Source organism: Eubalaena glacialis, chromosome 12 (assembly GCF_028564815.1).
Source record: "Eubalaena glacialis isolate mEubGla1 chromosome 12, mEubGla1.1.hap2.+ XY, whole genome shotgun sequence".
Taxonomy (NCBI): Eukaryota; Metazoa; Chordata; class Mammalia; order Artiodactyla; family Balaenidae; genus Eubalaena; species Eubalaena glacialis.
The window spans coordinates 30,822,885-30,835,753 of record NC_083727.1 but is presented as its reverse complement, the minus strand read 5'-3'; the positions used below and the strand labels follow the sequence as shown (position 1 = coordinate 30,835,753).

The 12,869-nt window shown below is 36.1% G+C and overlaps 1 protein-coding gene across 1 annotated transcript; it reads right to left on the bottom strand.

Moving 5' to 3' along the window:
- Positions 1 to 4,334: 4,334 nt before the first annotated feature.
- Positions 4,335 to 5,354, bottom strand: LOC133102553 (trace amine-associated receptor 1). Its single transcript, XM_061207547.1, has one exon. It carries the CDS (start codon positions 5,352 to 5,354, stop codon positions 4,335 to 4,337), a length of 1,020 nt encoding a protein of 339 aa, XP_061063530.1.
- Between the last annotated feature and the right edge of the window lie 7,515 nt (positions 5,355 to 12,869).

Below are 12,869 nucleotides of genomic sequence, written 5' to 3'. Positions count from 1 at the left end.
GGCAAGACATATTTGGAGAGTTCAGAGAAGACCCCTATCTGGTCTTAGAGGATTTAGATAGCTTCGTGGAGAGGTAACCCTCAAGATAAGTCTTTTAAAATGAGTAAATGTCAGCCAGTTAAGGGAGGTGGGGTTGCGGGGAAGGGGGCTTTTCAGGCATGGCGGCTGCAGGAGCAAAGACACAAGGAGGGAAAGCACAGGAACCACGAGGAAAGCTGGGACTTGAACCCAGGCTTGTCTGGTTCCAAAGCCTGAGGATGTCCCTCTGTGCAGGGAGCTTCAGAACTTTGGCTCTACACCAGCATGCCTCAGGGCTTACACAAGGTGCTCGTCCAAGTTCATTAGCTAGGTAGACAATAAATAGTTACTTTGCAGATACATATCAATAGTATATATGTAGAATTATAGAATAGAATATGTAGTTAATGTATATGTATTTTTATAGAAATTATTTTTAAAGAAATAAAAATTCCCACACTCTTTCAAATATACTAAATGCCAAACATTGCACATCACAGACTAATGTGGTAATGTATCACCAGATTAACTTCTTTCTGCATAGACCTTGGAATAAATCTTCTACTATTCTTCTGTATAATTTTAATTGTAGAATTTATTAGAATTTATTTTCTTGACATAAGGCCTTCGTGTCCATGTTATTTCTATTTCTATTACAGCTCCCCCTCAGCAGTCAAGGTTGAGAAACACTACTTTAACACACTGCATTGTGAAAATATTGACCAATAAACAAATTTTAGAGCTTATCGTCGCAGTTAAGGCTTATCTGACTGGTATATTTATGAAGAGGAAAGTTTGCCATTGATAAGCCATTGTGAGTGGCTGAATTTAAGCTTCTAAATCATTTATTTGATAAATATGCTGAGAACTTTTAATTTGTGTGATTTCTTCCTCCTGAAAAAAATCAAAGGCAAAAACAAATTAGATGCTGAGGTTGATATAACTTTACAGTAGAACTAGCCTCAATGGAACACTCCAACCAAATCAGAATGTTGGCGCAACATAAATTGACTGGGAGCTTAGAGACTTGGGAAAGAGGTTTTAGGAGGAGGAGGAATGTGGGACAGAAGGTCAGGACCAGGCAAAGACAAATTTACTTTCTCTTAATACCTGTTTACAGTTGACCATGTGCTCAATGACCTGTGCTGAAACACTTTGGGAAATGCATATATACTTTATCTTAAAAAAAAATCTTCAGTCTGATTCTTACATCACCTAGCTTATTTGAGTGCAACATTCAAAGTATCTCTCTGAATAATTCTTTCTTTGGTGCACTTTATAGTCTGCTAAATTTAAAAATATAAATCATTCTTTAAACACTTAAGTTAATGTTCACACTCTGGTTGACAATGTACAATTAACCAAACTGATTCACCAGAATCCACCAATTTACAGGAGTTTATACGGTTTGCTTTACTTTTTTGGCCAAAATTATTTATGACTCTCCAAAGATTGGATTTTTGACTTCAATAACCAAGCTGAAAATCAGGATGGAACTTCCATTTCACTGATCTCTTAAGATGGCAATATTATTATTATAAAAAAATAAGTTCCAACAAACTCCTTGCTAATACATTTATTTTTATCTCTTCTTGAGTGGAAACTTATATGAATACTTCTCTTTGAGAGGACAGTGGAATATGAGACTGTTTCGAATGAACATTGTCTGGACTAGGAAAGGACAGTCATGTCGTGTTGTTGCAATTGCTTTCTTGGTGTTTACCGTAATATTGTATGTCAAGTTAAAGTTCTTTTCGTGCATGCAACCAAAAACTACTCCTACAGAGAATTCATTAGAAGACTATCTGGGACTCATGGAATCTATAAGAGAATGGATAAGTCAGTTTGGAAACGAATGCTTGGGTATCTCTGGAGTCTGGGAAGCAAGAATTCCAACAACACCAAGAGCAGTCAGGTCACAATCTTACCACATGGATAGGATGAAAACCCACATTTTTCATTTGTTTGTTTTCTGCTAAAAATCACTGTCTTTTTCCCTTCACTTAAGATTCAATTTGCAAAGAAAGACCTTCTGAAAGTTTTAGTGTAGGTTATCCACCCATCTGTTTAGTTAAGGGGAAAGGCAGAAAACCAGTCTCTTCATTACAGTTCCAACAATTTATCCCTAGTTGGGATGGGAAAGTTCTCAAAAGCTAATTGGATTCTAGTTGGGAAATGGATTCTGGGCAACCAAAAGACCAAAATACCTTCTGCATGAGGGAATGGTAGCTAGAATAAAGCTGGGAATAGGGAAAGACAAAGTTGTTTCTTCTTGTTTTGCTGAGAGGATGGGTTATGGGTTGTCTTTTATTATGAGTATTAAAAACAGAGGTTACAAAGAGAAATAGGCTATAAGGGATTTAGTACTAAGTAAAAAAGGTAGAATTATCTGAGTCATGAACTTGTCCCGAGAAAAATGTGGGCTCAATATTAAAACCTGAATAGTAATTTAAAATAGATATGACAAGGATGACTCTTATCAACACTATCAATATCAATATTGCTCTAGAAATTCTGACTAATGAAGTATGCAAAGAATGTAAATAAGAATAACTATTGGAAAGGAGATAAAATTTAGCATTATTTGAGGATAATATGACTATATAATGAAAACCCAAACAGGTCAACTGAAAAACTAAAATAAATTTTACTGTACACCAGCAATAATAATTACATAGAAAATATAATGACCTAAAAAAGATATATTCATAATAGGCAAAGCACACACACACATACACACACACACACAAAAGTACAAAACATTTAAGAATGTGTGGGAGCAAATGAAGAAAACCACAGAAACTTGCTCTAAGGTACAGAAAACTGTCTAAATGCTTTTGTTCTTTTTAAAAATTTAACAAAATGGTTTCACAAGTAGAAAAAGTCAAGGTAGTTTTTGAAACTAGGAGTGATTAGGGGCAACTTGTCTTACCATTTACTAAATGAAAAGGTTTTAAAAATGTTTTTAAAATCTACTAGAACAAAAATCTAGTCAGATCAATGGAACTAAATATACAGTCCTGAAACAGACTATAAAAGGTGGAAGGGTTTGTGAACAGAAATGTATATACAGGAACATGCATTTTAGTTTCATTTAAAATTAGCTGCCTTACCCTAACTTACCCATGAGCATAAGTCACAGTTATTAAATAGATAAATTCAAATCCCTGGTGCTACTCAACGTAATAAAAACAACATGAAGTCTGGATGAGAAACAGCTGAACTGCAAATGGGTATTTATGATTAAGAATGTTGGCCCACTTCTATAAGGAGATCTTACTTGAAACCACTATTTTTCCTCTTTTTTCTTTTGTATATGACACCTTAATAGATATGGCATACACTGTGTCCGATTATACCTCTTCTTATCCCTCATGTTTAGCTGCTTTGATGGATAGCTGCTTCTCTTTCAGTGTAGCCTGGAGCCCAACAAGTGAATTTGTTTTACTTCATACGGCTTGTGTTTTGAGTCCTACCACACCAGCCACGACCTTGAAATATGGTGAAATCCTTCCAGACATTTTCATGAGCTTCAGTAACAGGTAACAGGAATTAATTTCTATTGTTTGAAAAAAAGGAATCAAAATGAACTGAGTGGTGAACAATGGGAAAACGGTTAAAAAAAATTTTGTGCATCCATACAATGTAACATTATACAGTCACCCAAAAATGAAGTTTTTAAAGATTTTGAATGATATGGTTCTTTCAGGAAGTGAGCTCTGAGTAATATTTTAATTTCATTTTGTTTCTGTGTGATATATTATTTTTATTTTTTACTTTATTTTCTAAATTTCCTACAAGTATGAAAATCAGAAAAAAATATTTTAAAAATATAAAAATCAAGAGATTTAAGAATTAGAATATATAAATAAGAATTAGTGATAAATAGCAAATTATGTGTAAACAATTACTTAATACTAACATTTAATGTATACTTTTAGTTGATTTTACAAAAAAGCATATATATTCAAGCAAATGAATGACAAATCTCTTCTAATTTGCATCCCCAAATGTAGCCTCTTAGTTTCCACCACTGAACAACCGAGTAAGGTACCACTGTCAATTTCATGGCAGTTCATGTAAGGGCAGGAGAAGTTCTTTAAAATATAAGTCCCTAAATTCTGGGCTTGTAAATCTTCAATATATATAATAAGAATGACAAATAGGAAGCAAGATATAAGCATCATATCTAACTACACAATCTTTGACCCTAATACTTGATAAAAGCCCCTGTAGCTGGTGCATGTGGTTGATATTATGTTGTGTTCATAAATATGATCACCAACTGTTTGGCAAAACAGTAAAGTCTAATAATTCTATGGATTTAATTCTAAAAATAATTTACATCTAGATGAATCTTTTTGGAAAATTTTACCGAATAGAATCATCTTCAGTGCTCTTCTGAACCAGGGATAGAAAAATGCATAAACCATTGGATTTAAAGTGGAATTCAAGTAGCCAAACCAAATCAATGCATCGTTCAGGATGGGTGGAATAGTATAGTCCAGGAAAGGATCCATGACCGTGCAGACAAAGAAAGGACACCAGCATGTTAAGAAAACTCCCATCACAATCCCTAAAGTCTTCGTAGCTTTCCTTTCTTTGCTTCGTGAAATTCCATTTTTCTCTTCCAACCCAATTCGAAACTTCTGATTTGCATCATTAATTGATCTTGCCTGCCCTTTCGCTATGAAATATATTCTACAATAGATGCATATCATAATAGAGCCAGGTATATAGAAAGAAGTCATAAAGGCCAGAACCCCAGATGTTTTGCTGAAGAAGACAGAGCAACTCCCTATGCAGCGAATGTGTTTGTAATACATTTCTTCAGCTCCTTTGAAGTTTAACTCCAGAAAGATCATTCCAAATGCAAAAAGAGCAGGAATACTCCAACTAATGAAGATCATCACAAAAATAACCAAGATGTTGATCTTAGTTTTGTATCTCAATGGGTCACACACAGCATAGTAGCGGTCAATGGAAATGAAGGACAAATGAAAAATTGATGCTGAGCTCAGCATAATATCAGTGCTGGTGTGAATTTTACAGAAGACTTCTCCAAAATACCAGCAGTGCTCAACGGATCTCACCATACTATAAGGCATGACCAGGCACCCCAGCAGAAAGTCCACAGTGGCCATGGAATGAATGAGCCAATTAGTTGGGGTATGAAGTTGCTTGAAGTGTGATATAGAAATAATAACTATTAGATTGCCAACCACTGTGGTCAGAATTATGAGCACCATTAAACTGTACAGGGAAGCACGGGTGTCATTCGACCAGCTGGTTTTCACACAGGAGATATTAATTATATTATGGCAAAAGGACATCATTCCTGAGGGCTATGCACTAGTTATTATCTTTTCCTTTGTGTGTTGAGGAGTCTTTCTTCGAAATTCATGATCAGGCTAGAGTTCCTTCTTTTATTTCCATATATGTATCCCAGAAACCTGGGAGGAAAAAAGAAAGGAAATCATCAGCAATTTGATTCTTCTCACTTTTAACACATTTACCTATTGCTTCCTGCTGAAAAATGATTATTTTGGAAAGAGCTTTTATTTCCAAGTTTAGTTCAGTAGTTCAGTTCTACAATTATTTTTAACATCTACTTGATGCTGGTCACTGTGCTGGAAATGCAAAGCTGAATTATTCGTTTGAAATGTATGATTCTGTAATTCTGTAATACTCAGCTAAATTCTCGAATTTGCAATACATTTTTCAATACATGTATAATACATATTATGTGTAATATATAATATGTTATATAATTATGTATTATAAATATAAAAAGAGGGGGAGAGAGAGAGTTTGGAGGAAGAATGTAAATTCTGGCTATCAATGAACAACCTGTCACTATATTGTGAAAATGCTGGAAAATAACAAGTCTTAGAATTCCAGGAGTCTCCCCTCCTCTTTGGCTCTTATTCCCTCTGGGCTGACAGTTTAGATCAAGACCACATAGAAATCGAAACTTATCCAAAACTAGAATTGGAGGAATAAGATATTTAGGAACTAAAATGCATATTTTAGTAAATTTGAAATATCTCTCCCCCTAATCCCTTTCTGCCTTCTCTTCTCCGGAGGAAGCATATTCATATCAAGTACATCTGTAAAATTTATTTCAATAAACACCCAGGCTCACACCCAGACAAAACAAATTGCAGACTAAATCTATTTATATTATCTTAACTCTGTAATATTTGAATTATAATTAAAATTTTGCTAAAATAATGATGGAGTTTTTACTATGAAATTTGTGTTCACTCAACTAAACTATCATTTAGAGTTATAAATCTTCTACTTGGACTTTTTTTCCTCACTATTTCCCCCCTTTTCTTCTTTCTCTTACTTTTGCTGTTGACATTAAAAGAACCAAACAACACACCTGTAATCAGTGTTTAGAAGTGTTTGCTCATAATTAGTACCAGTCAAGAAAACATTCCTACCTGATATCACATTGAGTAGCTTTACTCAGCGGGAACTAGGGTCCAAAAATAAGTAAGGGAAGATGGGGGGGAAAAAACTGGTTGTTCAGTTTTAGAAGACTACCTTCATAGATGATGAAAAAGTCATCTGACAACTTTGTATGCCGTGTTCTTCATTCCCAGATAAAAACCAAATGGCTTCCTCCTCATAATGGTACATCCTGGTTTTAGAGAAATAGAGCCTGAAGCATGGTATCTGGGAAATTATTGATAATACCAATGACATTTCAGAAGAGTAAGTTGTCTGACCAGCTTTAAGAACATTACACATAATTTTTGTGCAAGTATTTTTTGTTATAATTTATTTTTAAATAGATTGACTTGCTTAAATAAATGCCCTATGATGATATTGAGTTGAGTGCTTATCTAAAAACATGACATAATAGTGTTTTTGTTTCTTTTCTTCCAGCTCTAAAAATTTAGCTAGCTAGAAATGATTACTCTCTGTATATAAAAATTACCAAGTTGAACATACAATAGTAATAAGGAAAGTTAATAAATCTTTCTTTAATTACCTAGCTAAGCAAACAGTTCTGTGCAAATGATCTAATCACCTAATGTTTGAAAATGACATATGATTTAAAAATATATTGGTAAGCATTATAGTTTAAAGTAGATCTGTCTAGCAGGACAGGAACTCACTGGTTGAGTGGCCCCAACTTCCCAATAAGGGGCCATCAGCGCTAATTTCACCATGCCCTTTGTCTCTGGCTCCTTCAACCACCCATCTCTAATGGTTCAGACTCTCAATCCCAAACTTTTCTATACAATTCCTAATGTGAACCCATCTCCCAATCTACCTACCCATTACCCGCCCCTCCCCAAAACCCTTCCAAGTGTGCCTCTGGAACTCATGGTCATCACCCTACTTCCTCAAGCTCTTTATTAAATGCTTCCCTCTCTTTGTTCTAACTAAAAGTGTCTTTCCTCTGAGGAGATCTCATCCCCTACAGACTTGTCAAAGGCAGCTGTTTTCTCACCTGTATCCCTAGCTACCCTTTATATTACAGGACTTGGAGGAAAACTAAGCATCCTCTTGTACTCATTGACATTGAGGATAATTTTCCCTCTTTCCTTCCTAACCTCCACCCCTTGCAAACTCTGAAGTTCTGTGTTCAAACTATACCTCTTCTTGCTGCAGACCTCAGACTTCCAAGTCATTTCTCTCTGTCTTGAAGATGTTAACTGCTAGTCTACCGTCACTTTCTCCAAGGCTACTCCTGCCAAAATTCTTGATAATTTTCTTGTCCACATAAATGATCCAATAATGGACTTTCAACTCTTTAACCCTCTGTCTTCCAACAAGCATGTCCTCCACTCCATTTCATCTCACACTTTCATAGCCATCCCCAGAATCTGCCATTATCGATAATGAAGCCATTCCAAATGATTAATTTCAAGTTCCACCCTCTGTCTTCCCAGCCCATGCCACTAGTGCTCTACTTCCAACACTTGTTCAACCTGCTTGAAGCCCATAATTCATTTATTTTATCACCTTTTCACTGTTCCTCATTTACTTACACTCACCTCTTTACCTAGTGTAGATTCTAAAATTTTTTAGCATTATTTTAAACTCTCTCCCATTAATACACTTTTCTGGCTAAACTTGACCCCTTGTTAAATCGAGTTTGCCTTTTACTGTACTCCTACACACGTGCAACTGAATATGATGGAGAAAAACACACAATCGGCCTCAGATTAAATTCATGACAGGTATGAACCATTTGAACTGCTCAAGAATCCTACCCAGTTCCCTATTACTTTCATTCTCCCACTCTTTGAGATGACTATTTCATACCACCTCCCTCCTTCAATCTCAAATACTTTCCTCATCCTTATTCTCAGTTAATGACATTGTATCTTGTTTCACTGAGAAAATAGATGCAATCAGAAGAGAATGTCCATATTCCCACCTCTACCCCTATACCAGCTTACATCTGTTCATATACTCAACCTTCCCTCTTATTACTACAAATGAACTGACCATCTCCCATCAGAGCCGCCCCTTCATATGTGTCCTATAGGCACCCTTTCATGCCTGTTCAAGAATATACCCTCCTATTCTCCTCTATCCCCGAATCTTCAGGAGTTCTCTTCTAAATAATTACCTCTAGTATTCAAAAAATGTAGTAATATTCCATCTTAAAAAGAATTATTTTAAACTCACATCTTTCAATTGTCGCCTTATTTCTCCCCTTTATGAAAAAAGAAAACCTCTTTGAAAGAGTCACGTAGACTCCTTGTCTTCAGTTATTCTCTTCCTAACCTTTTGAATCCACTCTAATGAGACTTTTGTCATTAACACTTCACCAAAACAATCTTAACCATATTGTTCTATATTACTAAACCCACTGGTAAACTCTCAGTCTTCATCTTGATGACCCCTCAGTTACTTCTTGAAACAATTTCTTCCTTGGCTCCAACTCACCTCCTTCTTGGAGCTCTGTTAACTCACTAGCTCCTCTTTATAGTCTCATTACTGGTTCTTCCTCAACTCACCAGCCCTAAGGCTAGTCCTTGGTTCTCTTCTCTATTTACAGCTTCTCCCTAGGTTATTTCTTATAATCTCATGACTTTAAAAAAAAGTCTCAAATGAATACCTCCAGCCTTGACTTCCCCCCTTGAACTCTGAACTAAAATTTCCTGCTGCCTGGAGAATATCACCACTTATCATGTCTAAAGCCAAGTCTCTAATCTCCCCCATAATATGTATTCAACTCCTCTTCCTCCCTAACGTCTAGAAATGGCAACTCCATTCTTGAAAATCTTCAGTCCCAAACACTGAAGTAATTCTTTACTTCTTTCTCTCACACTCAACAATATAGCCAATCCATCAGTAAATACCTTGACTCTTCACTGAAAGTATGTCCAGAATCAGACCATTTCTCATCACTTGTACCATAGCCATAAACTTATCACTAACCACTGTCAAATTAGTAGCCTCCCAACAGGTTTCCTGGCTTCTCCTCCTTTTTTCCCCTTCCTTTTTGATTTACTTTTAGTGTCTTGACTTAACACATAGCTTCTAAGCCAAGAAGGGGTGAATTGTTTCCCTCCTCACTACTCTTTCATAAAACGTAAAGAACGTGAATGAATTCTGTGGAAGGTGTGGAGAGTATGTTCAATAGAAGATGTTGACAGAGGAGAAGATTGTTCTGTTTACAACCAGGTGTGAGAATTCATTATAAAGCAAAAGGAAAGGAGGTCCACAGTATCCTTTGAAAAAGGCAATCATGGAGTTGGGACAGGAAAGTCATAGCCTTTTAAAAACCAAGCTGCAATCACTGGTGTCCAGGGGAATAGAGCCTGGGAGAGGCAGAAGCTGTACAGGCTTAGATGAGGAATTCCGCAGCATGCCCAACCCTTAACAGGAGAATGTCACCTGAGTTCCAAAGCGGTTTTAGGGAGAGGTCAAGATCTCCTGCCCCTTACCATAAGGTAACGGGAAGCCCTTCAAGGAAATGACAGCAGAATGGCCTGGAGTTGCAATAGTGTAGAACCTTCCACCAGGTATAGGTACTTGTATGTCCTTACCTGAATGCACAAGCTAAACAGATATATAAAAGTAGTCCCCAAGCAGATAATGTGGAGCAGTTAATTTCCTGGGGAGTTCAAGGCAGAGGCCACTTGATACCTTAAAGGAAACTAAGAATAAACAACTGTTTATCTGGGAGAAGACCAATCCAGGTAGAGGGGTCAGCAAGTGCAAAGGCCCTGAGGTGGGAGCATGCCTAGTATGTTTGCAAAATAGCAGATGTCAATGTGGTTGGAACAGAGCGAGCAAAGCAGAGAAAAATCGATGGAGAGGCCCGAGAAGCTGCACAGGGCTACACTGAATAGGGCCCACAGTAAGAATTTCAGCTTTGCCTTTGAGTGAGAAAGGAAAACATTGGAGGGTTTTGAATCCAGCAACATGCTCTGACAGATTCTAACAGATTCACTCTGGCTGCTGTGTTGAGAACAGGGACAGAGGGCAAGGACAAAGTGAGATGATTAGGAAGCCGCTAAAATAACCTGGTGAAAGAAGATGGTGGTTTGGACCAGGGCAGTGGTCAAGTTTGGATATGTTCTGAAGATACCGCAGGCAGGATTTGCAGATAGACTGAATATGTGTTGGGAGAAAGTTATCAAGGGAAATAGCAAGTCTTCTGGTCTGGGCAGCTTGAAAGGTGGAGGTCCCATTTACTGAGATGGGAAGATGGTGGTTAGAGAAGGGTAAGAAGCAGGAGGAAGTCAAGAGTTCAGTTTTGAACTTGGAGGCTGGGGCTGTGTGCTGAATAGCATGGCCTTTAGTACCCAGCTGCCTTTGTTTAAGTCTGGGGTGGGCCATTCACTAGTTCTGTGGCCTTGGACATTCTACCCAACCTCTTGGGGCCACAGTTTGATAATGTGGGGAAAAAAATCTATTTCCTGGGCTTTTATGAGGCTGAAATAAGTTAATATTTGTAAAGTGCTTATAATAGTATCTTGTACATAGTGTTTATCAAATAAATAAACATCCAAGGGGAACATTAAGGGTGTGTTGAGGGAAGGTATAAGAACCATCACGAGGCTTTTTGAAGACTACATGTATGTTTAAATCAATATAAAAAAGATATACTCTAGACTGTCACTATGGGCAGAGGGAGGAGGGGGGTGAAGGGTGAACAAAAAATAAGATGAAATGGAACAAACAGAAATAGCGTGTCATAAGGGAATAGATGGCTTTATTCACTGCTATGGCCCCAGGGCCTGGAAAATGTGTACTGAGCACAAAAATGAATAAAGGATTGAATGAATGAACAAATAAACTGAGGGGTTCATTAGCTCAATTCTGTGCTCCCTGGGGCCAATAAAAATTAAGGCACATACGCATAGCATGGATCTGATTCCAAAGATAAAGGAAAAATCTTATAGGCATTCAGATAGAAATTCCTTGATTGCGGTGATGGTATCACAGGTGTTCTGATAAGTCCTAACTCATCAAATCGTACACATAAATTATGTGCAGTTCTTTGAATATCAATTATAACTCAATAATGCTGTTTTTAAAAAATAAAAAAAGGAGGATCAGCCTCACATAAGGATTCTCATCTGTTACTTTGGAAGCCAGAGGGCAGTGGAATGAGCTTAGAAACTATTAAGGAAACAGGATGGCAACTCAACAAACCTATATTCGGCCAAAATAGTAATCATATGAAGGCAGAAAAAGGACATCAAATATATGTCTATGACCACCTTCTGAAAGTCTCTAGAACATATTCTAACAATATAAAAATTAAATCAAAACAAAAAATTCTAAATAACAAAAGATTAAGAGTAAAAGCAACAATAGTAATATTATCTAAATTGGGATTTAGTTTATATCAAAAAGAATTATGATAATATGACACAATACAATGCTGTTAACAAAGGATTTTTGAAATGGAAAAAACAAATTTCAAGAAAACACATAATATTAACCTGGAATTAAAATTTTCAACTGTGTATAAAATAGATAACTAGTAAGAACCTGCTGTATAAAAAAAAATTAAATTAAATTAAAAAAATTTTTTCAACTATGTCAATAACCCTTAGTTGTTAACAGCATTGGTGAATAGCTGGCAAGTTAATCTTCTTGACCGGATTGTAAGATGCATAACTAATAATTTAATTTTGGAAAATTTCTCCAGCTGTACTTTTTGAAGTTTAAAATGCCAAATTGTTTGATCCAGCAAATGTTTGGTGCAATGATTTTCAAGACAGCAACAAAAGTAAAAAGTAAAATTGTCTGAACTTATATCAGACACATAAACCTCAGTAGATATATGTTCAACAAGATGTCAAATTGGAAGAGTTGGTTCTTTTTATAATAAGACATAGAAAGATGTCAATGAGATCCTGTGAAGTAAAGAAAAAAAATTGCAGTGTTTTAAAATACCATGTACAGGGACACACACACACACACACACCCACACACACACAGAGGCACACACATTAAAGCAGGAAGTCATTCAGAAATGTGCCAGGATTTTTCCCACCAAATAATATTTGTGCAAATAAGATTTTAGTTCTGTAGTTTAGTATATAGTAACAAGAAGATACAGTTTAATTTTAAAACCTGAAAAATCTCCATGAAGACTCCTTTATTATATTAAAACCAGCCAACAAACACAACATGGAATTTTCTTCTTCATTTACAAGAAAAGGAGATTTTAAAAAATCATGTTTCAACTTTTCAAATTTTCTAGCTTCACACAGGTGAATTTTTAATAAAAGTGAAATATTTTTAAAAGCACAGGTAAAGCAAGCTATTTAAAAATATGTAACTATTTGTATCCTCTCCTACAAATATGACAGAAGCCTTGTGAATCTTCCCAATAAATAATCCTAAATTTTAATGTA

Bases quoted from the DNA above. Each gene is read 5' to 3' on its own strand.
- LOC133102553 (XM_061207547.1), bottom strand. From the start codon at position 5,354: ATGATGTCCTTTTGCCATAATATAATTAATATCTCCTGTGTGAAAACC.